This window comes from Hemiscyllium ocellatum, chromosome 1 (assembly GCF_020745735.1).
Source record: "Hemiscyllium ocellatum isolate sHemOce1 chromosome 1, sHemOce1.pat.X.cur, whole genome shotgun sequence".
Lineage (NCBI taxonomy): Eukaryota > Metazoa > Chordata > Chondrichthyes > Orectolobiformes > Hemiscylliidae > Hemiscyllium > Hemiscyllium ocellatum.
Window position 1 is genome coordinate 142,030,920 of NC_083401.1, and position 14,953 is coordinate 142,045,872.

A 14,953-nucleotide genomic window follows, 5' to 3' on the forward strand; every position below is an offset into this window, starting at 1 on the left:
AGAAAATCAATTGTGCAAAGTCTTTCTCTAGTTTTAAGGTTCAGGACAATGAACATTTATTAACTTGTTTGAATTATGATTATGATGGTGAAGGGTGTGGGTGTGTAAATATGTAGCAATTTCTTTAAAAAGTTTGCTAATGATGCATTGCTGCGTGTGAATGAACACCACTTCTGTTCTGAGACTTGGACTGTGATAGCAATTATTTATACAACTGGGCACATGTTACTCCAATGGAATACGTATAGGCGGTCATTAAAAATTAGGAATAATAAAATGTTTAAAATGTCAACACTCTTAACCTAAATTAATAGCTCTTTTTTGCCTTCATTGTTTACAAACTACATTATTTAACAAAAGTATTACTGAAAGATGAAAAAGTGAGAATGACTAATATCAATTTGACAATCACTTATTTTTCAAAGGTAGTGTCATGGTAACCATTATGTTTACCAAGCTAAATGCTACCTGCTTAAAAAAACTAAGTGATTACCTGCTGCTGTTTTCTTATTGGCTGATTTATATCTTTATGGTGACCACTGAGTGTCTAGTCAGCAGCTCAAAAGAGGGTGCCTGTAAGTCTAATTCAATGCAGGGAAGCTGTGAAGTCTTGGTTAATGTGCCAATGGTTATTCTGCTGGAGCACCTGTGTTTAGGTCCATTAAGGACAATTCAACAAAACACCAGTTGTTTGCTATTGACCACGAAGCCAGTCTCTCCGACAGTACACAGAGAGTGAGTGTCAGCTTGGAACTAACACACACCCCTGGTGTTTGCATGCAGTCATTGCATTCAGCAGATCCTGGAGGCTGTGCTTCACTGCCATCAGATGGGTGTGGTCCATCGAGACCTGAAGGTGAGTGATTTGAAGATGATCTGAACGGTTCACACTGTTCTGCAGTCATGCATGAAGTGGAATCAAAACTCGTTTCAACTTTCTTACTGTGAATGGCAACTTGTGTAGGTACCTAGTGATTATTTTGACTCAAAAATCTGTGTCCCCAAAACATGTCACTGGCTGAAGGAGGGAAATATATTTGTGAAGCAAGAGCATCTTTTAATTTCTCAAAAAATTATGAGCAATTCTGAATCTAATTTTTATCCGTCTTCTCAGTCATTCTTGCCTGAGTTTTGAAAGTGGCGACTGATGGTACCCATCCTTCAGACACAGCCCCAGAAAGGTTTGATAAACTGTTTGATTACGTAGGCTCAGAGACCACAAACAGTTCAGCTTTAGTGAATTTTAAGGTCTCAAGCCTGATTCTGCTTTGAAGAAATTTACTTGAAAGTGATTGACCGTCAGAAGCAACTTGCCATTTGCTTTAGTAAGCCCAACAATATCATTAAATAGTTCTGAAAAGCTAAGGTAAATGTCCAGAAAAGAATGTTCTTGTGCATTTTCAAATTTAGTTTGATTATTTGCCTGAAAGTATGATCTAAAACAAACAGTTACATTGTAGGAAGTATTTATAATGCGCTTCTTGCTCTTTCATTTACTCTTTTTTTTCCAAATTATTTGCCTCTTGCCTACACTAGTCACTGCTTCAAAATGCAAATAGTACCTCTATCTTTCCGTGACGTATCGTATTAATACGACTGACTTAACTTGCAGTAGAGAGAGAGAGAGAAATATTGGAAGCATTAGTTATGATGGGGGATACATTTAAGCCCGAATAAACATCTGGAAGCAGAAATGTTTTGCCATATTCCATGCATGACTGCAGATACTTGACTCTTCACCCTGAACCACATGTTTTGTACTTGATTCATAAATTTTGCTGCTAAAATGTCAAGCCACTGTGTGTTGCTCAATCTCAACAACCTTTTACGGTTGTGTTAAATTGATTAACTTGGCCTTTCAGTGACTTTCATATTGCATTTGCATATTGCACCAGCAACCATATTACCTGCAGAATGTTATACTGAGCTACCTCAAGCAGTGATCACCATAAATAACTTCAGGATTTTTTTTTGGTGTTCTGTAAAATCAAAATTTTAATTCTTGAATGGAGCAGGATTTGAAACTATTCAAGAACTGTAAAATATAGGTTTTCATTTTTGAAGTCTGTTTTACACCTATATATATTCATTTATTCTAATGCATCCCTTTGATTGATTTGTTGCTGCTGCCCATAATACGATAGGGGAAAAAAATGTGTTTGCATGCCATCAGTTCTAACAGCATTATGCAGACTGCCGGAATTTCCCAGGGCCAGACAATGCCTTCAGCTGCTACCTGCATGGCCCACACGGGGTTTTAACAAGAGAGAAATCACATGCTGGCTATGATGGTGAAGGCATTGTCTGCATTGGGATTTCAATGTAGTCTGCTTGTTGCCACTTTGAAACATCATTGCACAAACAAATTGCCCCCTCTGAGAGTCAACCAAAGATTTAAGTGAGTCAAGTTGGGTTATGGCTGGTTTCTCTTGCTGGGGAAATGATTTGTTTCCATATAAACTCAAATTGAGAAGTAATCTGGATAAACTGTTTAAATTGCCTCTTATTCCTGAGATTGAACAATTGACCATTGAATTCGCAATTAAGCACAATTTGTGTTTCAAAGCTCTTTGAATGTTAATTGCATGATTTTTTAAAAATAAAGATTATATTTAATAATACGACTTGGGTGAGTGAAAACCAATTTTAAAATTGCTAACAATTATACATATAATCTAAACAAAAAGTAAGTGCATCTTATAATGTGCAATTCTTCACAGCATCAATCTTTTTGATTTGAAGTTGGTGATTCAGAACAATTGCACCTGCAATCTTCAGTTCTGTAGGGTGACAAGATATTACAAAAAGCTCCCAACTAGTTTTCAGCTAAATGAGTAGAAGACAAACTCTGTATTAACCCGTTCATTGGCATTTCTGATGGTATGCCACTGTATTTACCAAATATTAATTGACATTGTTTTGTCTTTTTTTTAAATGGATAAAACAATGTGTAGTACTTGTTTTTGTTCGAGGCTTTTCAACATTCTATTTGATCTAGAATTAATGCCTGTTTAATTGCATAAATTTGTGTTTCAGATTTATTTGTTTCTGAATGCTAAATGAGCAAGAGAAACAGTAACGGTTGAGAAACCTTTCAAAGTATTATAGATTTGTGAAGCTGTAATAGCTTGGATTTCAGTTGAAAATGCCCTCTAGATAAATTAGATGAGGTGCTACAACTGAAAACTGCTCTCATTCAAATTGATAATCGTGATTTAGTTTGACTGTCATTGAGCAACCAGGGGAATAATCTGTGTACTTACACTGTTTAATTCTCTGCGCTCTGTTACTATTTGACTAAATTATAAACCTACAAGTGAAGTTGAAGAACATATTTTATATGCCATTACTAATCCTTGTAAAAGAATGGTGCAATTGATTGAATGAAAATGGGGCGGCAGAGTGGCACAGTGGTCAGCACTGCTGCCTCATAGCGCCAGAGACCCGGGTTCAATTCCACCCTTGGGTGGCTGTCTGGGTCGAGTTTACATGTTCTCCCTGTGTCTGGGTGGGTTTCCTCTGGATGCTCCGGTTTCCTCCCACAGTCCAAAGATGTGCAGGTCAGGTGAATTGGCCATGGGTGGCACGGTGGCACAGCAGTTAGCACTGCTGTCTCACAGCGCCTGAGACCTGGGTTCAATTCCCGACTCAGGCGACTGACTGTGTGGAGTTTGCACGTTCTCCCCGTGTCTGCGTGGGTTTCCTCCGGGTGCTCCGGTTTCCTCCCACAATCCAAAGATGTGCGGGTCAGGTGAATTGGCCATGCTAAATTGCCCCTAGTGTTAGGTAAGGGATAATGTAGGGGTATGGGTGGGTTGCGCTTCGGCGGGTCGGTGTGGATTTGTTGGGCCGAAGGGCCTGTTTCCACACTGTAAGTAATCTAATCTAATCTAAATTGCCCATAGTGTTAGGTGAAGGGGTAAATGGAGGGGAATGGGTCTGGGAGAGTTGCTCTTCGGAGGGTCGGTGTGGACTTGTTGGGCCGAAGGGCCTATTTCCACACTAAGTAATCTAAAAAAATTGTTTCTCATGCTTTTAATGAGACTTCTGATCTTTAATGCATTGGTAACTATTTTGTGGAGATTTACCGAGTTTGATTATTTGGTTGGAAATAATAGTTTATAAGATATAAGAAGAAATATAATTTGGAGATTTTCTTAATCCATTTTTGTTCATCCGCTTCTTTGAACCAAAGCCAGAGAACTTGCTCCTTGCTAGTAAATTGAAAGGAGCTGCTGTGAAATTGGCCGATTTTGGTTTGGCAATTGAAGTCCAAGGAGACCAGCAAGCATGGTTTGGTGAGTAAAATGTATTTTTCATTACTTTTGCCTTAATATTGTTTAAGAAATGAAGTTAAATCTTAAGACATTATTTAAAGAAACTTTTAGGGTCTTCCTAATGAAAATTATTTTGACTTTTGATAAAGCAACTTTGGATAGCTGGGATAATCCCCTTTTTCCATCCAAGGGCCATTTTGTAAAGTATCCAATGCAGCTGTCTGTGATCCTTACATAGCAGTTCCCCAGCCAAGTGATTGAGCACATTGCCCTTCTATCCAGAAGAGGAGAACAATGCAGAAATGCCAAAGTAGAGGAGTGAGATACTATTTTGGGAAAGTATTATGGACCAGACCAAACCCCCTCAAAACATATCAAGCAGATAGTCTAGACCCTGACTTTTATGTTATTTAAAGGTAAACGTCAGCTGCTATGTTCCAGATCTGATTTGATTGGTCAAGCTAATAAGCATTAAGGAAATCTTCACTCCACAGTTAACAACATATAAGTAAAAAAACAATTGGCATTACTTTAATTCTATCCATGTACTTAAGACAATATATTTTAACGACTACTCATTTATTGTTCCAATATAGCAGCATCCCATAAACACACACTTGGCAAGGCAATTTCAGCAAATCCATGTTGTTCTCTCATGCAGTCTAGCAATAGTCTAGCGGTAGAGAGAAACCTCTGACATTTTGCAGTAACAGAGGAAGTGCTGTACCTAGTAGCTTGTCCAAAACCCAAACTTCAAAAACCGAAAGCAAAAACTTAAACCTGGGTCTCTGAGAGCCTGACTCCACCCATTCATCCTTTCTTTTTAACCTGTTACTCACTCTGCTTTCCCTGGAGTAGACACCTTGTCACCAAACCTAGTTTTCAAGAGAAACAGGACACGCACAACTCTTCACAAAAAGGTCAGCTAATATGAAAGATTACAACACACCCCCTGCCCCCTGATGCTGTCTTTCCTGTGGAAGTAATATAAAATGACAAACACACTGACATGAAGTTAAGAATATTGTCTGACCAGCCAGAAGAAATGTATAACAAATTTAGGCTCTCTATTATTTGGCTCAAAAGTGTGAGGTGGAATATATTAGCCTTTAAGTATCTGTCCTAATTTTCAATTCTCATGAAAATAGAAACAAGGGTTAGAAGGTGCGTGTAATGGGTGACTGAATTGATAATTTTACATGATTGTTCTATGACATAATTACCCCCATAGTATCTGAATTGGAGTAGTATGTAAAGGCTTTGGATCCAACTTGATCCATTACTCTTAAGTGTTGTACGTTATAATAGTGTGTCCGTTGCTGCTGTCGGTTAAAAGTAATTGTCAAGGAAAGCAAGTGAAATAATTTTATGGATCAATTTATTTGCTCTCTATGTCTCATTTGCAAACTGGATACTAATACTTTTAAATTTTATCACAGATAACTGAGAAATGTTTTCCTTCTTTCTAATTTAAAATGTCAATTTAGGTTTCCCATAATATAAAATCTGGGTCGGTAGTTTGGAATAAATCCCTTCCTTTTTCTGCATCATAGTACTCAGATATTAAAGAGAGAAATCCAACCATTTAATGCAAAGCTGTTTTTCGTACTAAGACACGATTTATTTGAAATCAACTTCCATGCTGATATTGCTGTGTTAATCCAAAGGTTTTGCCGGCACACCCGGGTACCTCTCCCCTGAAGTATTAAGGAAAGATCCGTATGGAAAGCCGGTGGACATGTGGGCATGTGGTAAGTCAAATACATGGTTTTTGATTCATTATGTCAGATATAGAGGGCATTTTAGCCAACTTGTTAATCTGCTCATTGGATATAATGAAACATTATCAGATAGATCAAATACATATATTAATACTTCTTATAAACATACACTTACTGGTAGGAATCTTTTATTGATATTGTAAAACAGGAACCCTAGTTACTTCCCCCTTCCACCACATGAGTACTGAAACCCATTGTAGCGCTTTCTCTGTGCAATAGTCAAAATCAAGCATAAACCAGCAAGTATACCTGGATATACTGATGTGTTTCCCATGCTTAATATTTGGAGACAGGTGTTGCTTAGCTCAGTTGGCTATATGGCTAGTTTGCCAGAGTGATATCAACAGTGTGGGTTCAATTCCTGCACTGACTGAGAGAACCAAGAAGGACCCACCTTCTCCATCTCTCCCCTTGCCTGAGGTGTGGTGACTCTCAGGTTAAACCACCACCAGCCCAGTTTCTCTAATGAGAGAGCAAGGATTACAGTCCTCTGGGACTATCACAGCTTTACTTTTTTTCAATTTGGGGGCAGTTCAAACTGTGGGCAACTTCACAACAATCACTATTCGTGACAGAAACTTGATTCCAATTTTTCCTGCCTCATACCTTCTTCCTTTTCAAAATTTTACACATCTAATTAGAACTTCTCTCTAAACGTAGACTCCTTTTTTTTTCTCCATTCACTGCTTTTTATCACATTGCTTTCCATCTTAAAGTACATTGTGATGTTGGGAATTGTAAAATAAAATAACATATCTGGATGATTTACCACATATGACTTTTTGGAACTCAAGTCAAAAGGATGTTTATAAAAATGATTTTGAAAAGAAAAGTGTTTAAAATAAATGTGAGATTTCTTCATAGAAAATGCAACTGTTTGGCAATTAAAGACTGAGGGTTGGGTTTTGCTTAGGAATGGCCCCTGAACTGTGAGGTTGCTTTGTTTCCAACCAAACTGTAGGACTGTAAAGCTGGGAATAGCAAATTCTGTCTCTCTTGAAAAATGGCAGTTGGGAAAAAACTGGCTAGAAGGAAGTGATCTCTGTCAGCAAGAGAAAAGTCATGAAAGCAAAATCAACTAAAATGTTTTCTGTTTTTGAAGTAAGTAGGAAAGTGAAACTGAGAGCATTTCAGATATCATGGTTCTTAGCTGTATCTGATTGGCATCTGCCATCTGGTCTGAAGAGCTTCTATTGCTTTACATCCAACAGCAACTTGATCCTGTCAACAGGAATCCAAAATAACTGAGACATCAACTCATTCTACCCCTATGGTTTGGTCTCTAGATTCACAAAGTGTTTTTTTTCAAATGTACAACACATTGCAGGGCTGTGTCACCTTCTGTCTTTATATGATTGTGTGTGCTGGAATTAAGGAGGATATAGTTTAATTACATATAGTAAGTTAATTTTTAAAAATTGCCATTTGTTAAAAGAATAAGTTTGTTCTCAATGAGCAAGTTATTTTTGAATTTATTGAGGGATGCCTGTGAAAGTCTCTTTAATTCAGGACAGCAATGTTAAAGAGAAACAAATTGACTATTTTGAAGGTAAAGTTTGCAATTTTGATGTGACTTGTGCAGCAGTGAGGCTTGACTTCCTGCACACTGCTCTCGTCAGTGTTCTTTTTAATGTTAAATGCCTGTTTGACCTGCATAAACCTTGCAGTTTCATCATGGCAAACTGACCAGCATACTTACCAAAAACAAGTATGGAAAATTACAGCAAAGCAATGTGAAAAACCAGGCTGAAACGTTTGTGTTCACCTTTAGCTGGAAGTGCTAGGTGGATGTTCCATCTCCGCCCCCTCCTGAAGTCCCCTGCATCGTAATTTCCAGAGTTCAGGCAATTTGATTCACTCCATGTGATATCATGCAATGGCTGAAGTCACTGAATACTCTTAAGACTACGGGCCTTGGTACTGCAGTGTTAGTATTGAGAATGTGTGTTTCAAAGCTTGCCATGAATGCAACCAAGCTGCCCCAGTTTTGTGATAAGAAGAGGATCAATTCATCAATGTAGAAGGTTGCCAAGTTATGCTCAATCCATAAAAAGCAGGGCTAGTTTAACACCACCAATTACTATCCTGTCAGTCTCTTCTTGATTATCAACAAAGTGATACAAGGGGTCATTGACAATACGATCAAACAGCACTTACAAAGCAACAGCCTGCTCACTGACTCGATGTTTGGGTTCTGCCAGGGCAAGTCAGTTCAAGACCTCATTACAGTCTTGTTCCAAACATGAACAGAAGTATTGAATTTCAGAGATAAGGTGAGAGTGCACTTGACATCAATAATTTGACCAATTAGCGTATCAAGGAGCTCAAGCAAAACTGGAGTCAGTGGGAATCAGGCAGGAAATGCACTGCTGTTTAGAGTTACAAATAACTCAAAGCAAGATTTTGTGGTTGTTGGAGGCCAATCATCTCAGTCCCAGAACATCATTTTAGGACTTCCTCAACGTAAAGTCAGACACCAAGTCCAACCATCTTCAGTTGTTTTATTGACGACCTTTCCTCCCTTATAAGATCAGTTATGGGGATACTAGCTGATGATTACACAATTTTCAGTATCATTGTTGATATTACAAGGAGTGAAGCAGCCCATATGCAACAAGACCTGGACAGTGTGCAGGTTTGGACTGACAAGTAATGAGTAAAATTGGCATTGTATATGCCCAGAACATCGATTTTCTTGCTCCTTGGATGCTGCCTGACATGTTGTACTTTTCCAGCACTACACTCTTGACTCTGATCTTCAGCATCTGCAGTCTGCACTTTCTCCACCGTATATGCAACAGTTAATGACAGATTCCAACAAGAGAGAACCTGATCATCTTCCTTTCCTGCCATTCAAAGGCATTATTATCACAGAATTTCCCATTACCAAATCCTGGTGGTTACCATTGAACAGAAATGGAACTGGACCAACCATGTAAATAACATTGCTATAAGAGCAAACCAGAGGTTAGGATTCCTGTAGCAATTATTTTGCGGCCTGCCCCAGTACAACATTTGAAAGGCACAAATCTGAAATGTAATTGCATTGCCTGGATAAGTGCAGCCCCAACAACACTAAAGAACCTTGATACCATCTAGGATAAAGTAGGCTGCTTGATTGCACTTCATTTACCACCTTCAATATTCACACTCTTCACCACAGATGCAATGTGGCAACTGTGTGGCAACAAGGTGCATCATGGTAACTCTCAAAGGCTCCTTCGACAATGCCTTCCAAACACCCATCTAAAAGGGAAAGTACAGCAGTACATTGGAAACACCGCCACCTGAAATTTCCCTTCCAAACCATGCACCATCATGACTTGAACTCTATTTCTTTCCTTCAGTGTCATTGAGTCAAAATCTGGGGTACTTTCTCTCTTGCCAACCTCTTCACCAGTTGATGGAGGTCAACTCTAAAACCATGCTCTGTAAAATAAACAAATAATTTCCGTTACGTTTTGATTGCTTCTTTTGCCAATTACCTTAAGCTGATGTTCTCCCATTCTTGATGCTACCAACTTCTCCCTATCTACTTTAATCAGAACCACTCATGATTTTGAATACTTCCATCAAAGCTCTTCTCAACTTTCCCAACTTTTCCAATCCCATCAAATAATTAAAGTTTCCCTCACACCATTATTCTGATACTGTCTGTACTGTGTTTGTTATCCAGAAGTATAAAACTTACTTTTTCAGTAACAAGTCTCACTCCCTTCCTTTTCCCTTCCTTTTCCCTTCCTTTTCCCTTCCTTTTCCCTTCCTTTTCCCTTCCTTTTCCCTTCCTTTTCCCTTCCTCTACGTATTCTTGAATCCAAGGCTTCAGATGTCTTCAATGTTTAGAACTGTGTGTCGCAGCGTTAATATTCATTTCAAAGTCATTTAGATCTGAAGATTTTTCATTATGACACATGTGGCTTTAATCGTTGACCTCTACGAGTATAGATTAAGGTATAGCTTCAGAGTTTTAGAATACTGCAGTCACAATTACAAGTTAGAATCAAGTTGCTTAAGTTCCTTAATTGGAAGATATACAAAAATGCTTGTAACACAAATTCTTGGATAGAGTTTACAATTAGCGACTGTAACTGTATCCTTTGCTTGTCCTACATTACAGTTGCAGCAAGAAAACTGCTGCACGTCAGGACATTATAGGACCTGAGCTAGTTTTGCACTAACTTATTTTCTACTTCTGTAACAGAATAACTTGGGGTTATCTATGTTAAGTTTTCACTTGCCGTTCCTTCACCCATTCTGTAGTTTTTCAGTCAGAGCTCCTAGTCATATTGTCTTGCCACATTTTGTGGTGTGTGCCCACCTTCTGGTTAATGTAGATAATCTAAGTGCTGTGGAAATTTTATTTGCATTGATGTAGCATGTGTGAGTGAAATTTTTCATTTTTCTCTGTTTTCCTAAAGCCCCTACTTTTCCTGAAGTGATTTTAATCTTCCCACTAATCAGCAGCTTCAGAATGGCAATGAATGTAAGAGTAAAGCTCAACACTTGATTAAGCAAATTTAAGAAGCTATTTTCCAGGGATGCTAATTTATTAAGTCCTGCTTTTAAACCTAGTCACCTCATGCTAGAAGCCCTAAAGCTCAAATGAAATTATTTTTATGAATTCAAGTGAAACTAAATCAGTTTCCACTCCTATTTCATAATCAAAAGTTAGATCAGAGTGTAATCATTTCAGCAAATAATGTTCTTTAAATTTATGATAATTAATTTAGCATGTAGTCTTGTTAAATGTCACACTATTTACACAATCCGTTCTATCTCGAATAATGTTTAATTGCTTATTTTATAATCGCTTCATTTCATTTCCACTGTTTGAACTCATTGTTTAGGTGGTGTGCAAGCTGAATATTTACATTTATAACCTTGAATTATTAGAATGCTGACTTCTCCTACTGGGTCTCTCTGTTTCAACTCAATTTTGAAAGGCAGAGATTTTTAGTCTTGTCTGTGCTGATAGAGCCCTTATTTGCAAGAAACATGTTATGAAATCTTCGATCTAGGCTTGAAAATCTATGTTTCTTGAAAACTAAAAGGTAAGTTATTTCAGATGAAGGCTGTTCAGAAACAGACTTTTTAGCTCCCAGTAACTGCTGGTTTCAGTGCACAGTGGGGATGCTGGAAAGATCTGAAGATTAGTAATAGACTATATGTACTCTCCACCCTAAGATGCTTTAAGAAGGTGATATCAGTAATTGCGCTAAAATATTTTGTTTGGGCAGTTATATCTCTGTCTCTGTTTTTCAGAATTAATTATTGCAGTCTTAACATGTCAGACAGCTTAGCTGCATCAGCCACACAAATGCAGTATTCAGTATTTAGTATTTCTTTAATTTGAACAGGTGTTATTCTGTACATACTGCTGGTTGGTTACCCTCCTTTCTGGGATGAAGATCAGCACAGGCTGTACCAGCAGATCAAGGCTGGTGCTTATGATGTAAGTACATTGAATAGCTCCTGCTAACTCTTTCTAAGTGATTGAAATGTTTTATCGATACATGAAAGGATTTTTATCCTCTGACTTTCAGGCAGAAATGTGTTATTCATCACTTTTTATTATGAAGATAAATTTTGAAATGAATACCAGCTAAATTATACCTTTCCATTTGGATTGCTTTTCCCCATTCTGCAAAACATGCAACCTAATATTGTAACCAACCATCTTTTTATCTGCTGCCTAACACCTAACCTGGTGGATAGGTTTCCACCACCCAGTGATCTAGAATATCTTCTGCCGAATCTAAACTTTCAGTGCTCCTAATGAATACTGGCATGATCACATCCGGAGCAAGGTTGTGATAATCAGCAAGTGTGTAATGATATAATCAGTTTAACTTGCAGGTTGATCAAGAATAAGTTACTTAGATGAACAATTTGTTAACATCTCTGAAAATCTGGCATTCCAAGAAATAGTAGATTGAAAGAAAACAAAGCTGTTACCAAAAAGGCTGGATTATGTTGATGTGCAACATTTAGTTAATTGGATTCAAATTGTTTTTTGATTTCAGTCTCTATAAGAACCAGACGTAGATTGGTTTTGTTTAAGGTTAATTCTGAGTATGAAGATTCACACAAACATAACTTTCAGTCTCTTAAGTTGGGAGACATTTTGGCAGCATCTTACCGGAGGCAGATTTGGAGAGGAAATCAAGTATCCATGTTCTTTATTTATACTTGATTTAGAAATTATTTGAGCATTTTGTTGAAATAATCTTAATTATTTTCAATTTATATTTCTTTTATAGCAAAAAAATGCACTTGTGGTTATTAAACAATCTGACCCTATAGTTGTGTTAATGTGCATTCCATATCTATTTCCACTGGTAAGTCTTGTGTTGCTGACAATCATTTAATTATCTCTATATTGTTTTACTTGTAGTTCCCATCACCAGAGTGGGATACAGTGACTCCAGAAGCTAAGGATCTTATCAACAAAATGTTAACAATAAATCCTGCCAAACGAATCACGGCCTCAGAAGCTCTGAAACATCCATGGATTTGTGTAAGTTGCTGCCTTTTTTGCATCAATAACCCATACTTAATGCATTATTATTGGTTCGTTACTTAGCAGATATGTAAAGCTCTGGGATCATCATTTGGAAGCACAGTCTTAAATAATGAATGTGTGGAGTTAGTAGTTGAAAAAATTCTATTACTGTTAAAGAACTTTCCTTTATGGAGTCCTCAGCCTTCCCCAAAGCACTTCAAAAGTGATGAATTAGTTTTGAAGTGAGCTACTTTTACAATGCAGGGGATGTGATTATCAATTTGCAGACAGCAAAGTCTCTATAATGCAATCAGATAATTGATCAAATAATCTATTTTTTGTGGGGTTAGTTCAAATATATTGACCAAGGCACACAGCTCATTTGATCATCAAAAAGTGCCAGACAAGCTTCTATATCCACATGAAGGCCAGATGTAGCTTCAGTTAATTGTCTCCAGTAGGGCAGCATTCTCTCAGTATATGATTGAAGTTTCAGTTAGTGTTGGAGGAGGTGCAGGTTGAGAACTTGTGTGAAGAGTTGTTCTACATACTTGAGTGTTTGGCCAGTCGGGATCTGTGCATGGCTTATTGTTTGTTTCCCAAGGTGAAGGAGCAGAGAACCAAATTCACAGAACACAGCCTTTGAGTGGATGATACATGATGAAAAGTGGCCCAGTGGTTGGCACTGCTGCCTCACAGCACCAGGGTCCTGGGTTCAATTCCTGCCTCAGGATGACTGTGTGGAGTTTGTATTTTGTCCCTGTGTCTGTGTGGGCTTCCACCAGGTGCTCTGGTTTCCTCTCATAGTTCAAACATGTGCAGATTAGATGGATTGGCCATGCTAAAATGTCCATAGTGTCCAAGGACATGCAGGCTGGATGAGTTAGCTATGAAAAACGTAGGATTACATGGTAGGAGGGTGGGTCTGAGTGGGATGCTCTTTGCCAGGTCGGTGTAGACTCAATGGGCAGATGGACATGCTACCACAATGGTTTCTATGTGGGGATTCTATGTCATGCTCCTGGTTATAAAATTCAGCCTCTTTAGGTAGGAGATCTAGAATGTATAATTTAAAGATCCAACCCCTTCATACCAAAAGTTAATAATTCTATACTAACATTTGAGCTGTTTGTGCAAAATAAAATCAGAACTCAGCTCTGCAGCAAATGCTGTTTCTGTCCTGCTAAACCTTCCAGGTCTGAAAAATGATTGCTGAGACAGAAGTGGTACTCCTGTATTGGTTTGAATACAGCCACCTGATAACTTCTGTAATATTGAAGGTTCAAACAGTTGGAATGCAAACAAGAGTGAAAAATCAATGGTCAGATTAAAGGAATTTGCAGGTTGAGTGAACCCACTAATAATATTTTGTACATCTAATCATATTACCTTATGTTTATATATCCCCGATGAATTTTTAAAATCAAAAATATTGATGTCCCAGCCTCTGCATTTTGAACGTTGTTTGCTCCAGGATTACAAAACTGTGGGCTTAACATTAGAAAGGGAATTTGGTGTTGAAAATAACAATTAGTTTACAGGACTATAGAAGGTACCAGGAGGTAAATATTTTTAATTGCAAAGCATTTAACTCCAGGCAAATTGTGGTAATAGTAAACAAATTTTATGACATTAATATTTTGACAGTCAGTTTTCCCTTCATTGAGTTTCCTAAAAAATGTGGTATAATTCTCTACATTCAGTAAATGTTGAAGAATTTGTAGAAATCTTGCTTGAATTTCCATATTGGCAAGTGGTACTGAAAGAGAGAAATAAAAACAGGATTATGACATCAACTTAAGTTGGGTTTTTTTGGCCACCATATCCGGACTGATTGTCATTGACATTTTTTCAAAACTTAATTGCAAATGTGACTCTGACAGTTTGTCTGAAACTGGCCACAGCTATTTCTGTTGCTTTTGCCAAGCATGAGCATCATTAGTAATAGTTGAGGAAGGTGGTGCAGACTCTTTAGACAGAGTGCAAGCATCATTGAGCCCAATTAGCTATTTGTGTATTTCATGAATTATTCAGTAGATATTTTAAAAGTACCTAAAGAGAGGTAATTATATACAAATTGTTGTGGGTGTTTTTAAAAAGAAAACTTGTATTACATGTCAGAACTTATGCACGTTCTCTCTTTTGTTTTTACTTTGCAGCAACGATCAACTGTTGCTTCTTGTATGCATAGACAAGAGACTGTGGAATGCCTGAAGAAATTCAACGCTAGAAGGAAACTGAAGGTCAGATATCATTTCACACTCTCCCCTAAACCTGAAGACATAATCCTCAATCTGTTTTTAGATTTCCAAACAAAATACAGCATTTTATGTGTGGAGTTCAAATAGGAAACCATTGGTGCAAGTACCATGTGAGATTACATTGGGGCAGGG

The 14,953-nt window shown here is 37.7% G+C and overlaps 1 protein-coding gene across 13 annotated transcripts in view; it reads left to right on the plus strand.

Annotated features, from left to right (window-relative positions):
* LOC132816629 (calcium/calmodulin-dependent protein kinase type II subunit delta) overlaps positions 1-14,953 on the plus strand; it is a 311,557-nt gene that overhangs the window by 230,342 nt on the left and 66,262 nt on the right. For 8 of the 13 annotated variants that reach the window (XM_060826454.1, XM_060826470.1, XM_060826504.1 and 5 more), the window contains exons 7-11: positions 4,196-4,298; positions 5,945-6,028; positions 11,416-11,510; positions 12,453-12,575; positions 14,720-14,803. In XM_060826454.1, the coding sequence (XP_060682437.1) occupies positions 4,196-4,298; positions 5,945-6,028; positions 11,416-11,510; positions 12,453-12,575; positions 14,720-14,803 (489 nt within the window). Of the gene's footprint in view, positions 1-783; positions 857-4,195; positions 4,299-5,944; positions 6,029-11,415; positions 11,511-12,452; positions 12,576-14,719; positions 14,804-14,953 lie in introns of all 13 variants that reach the window. The other 5 variants (XM_060826461.1, XM_060826520.1, XM_060826515.1 and 2 more) reach the window with 1 other exon arrangement.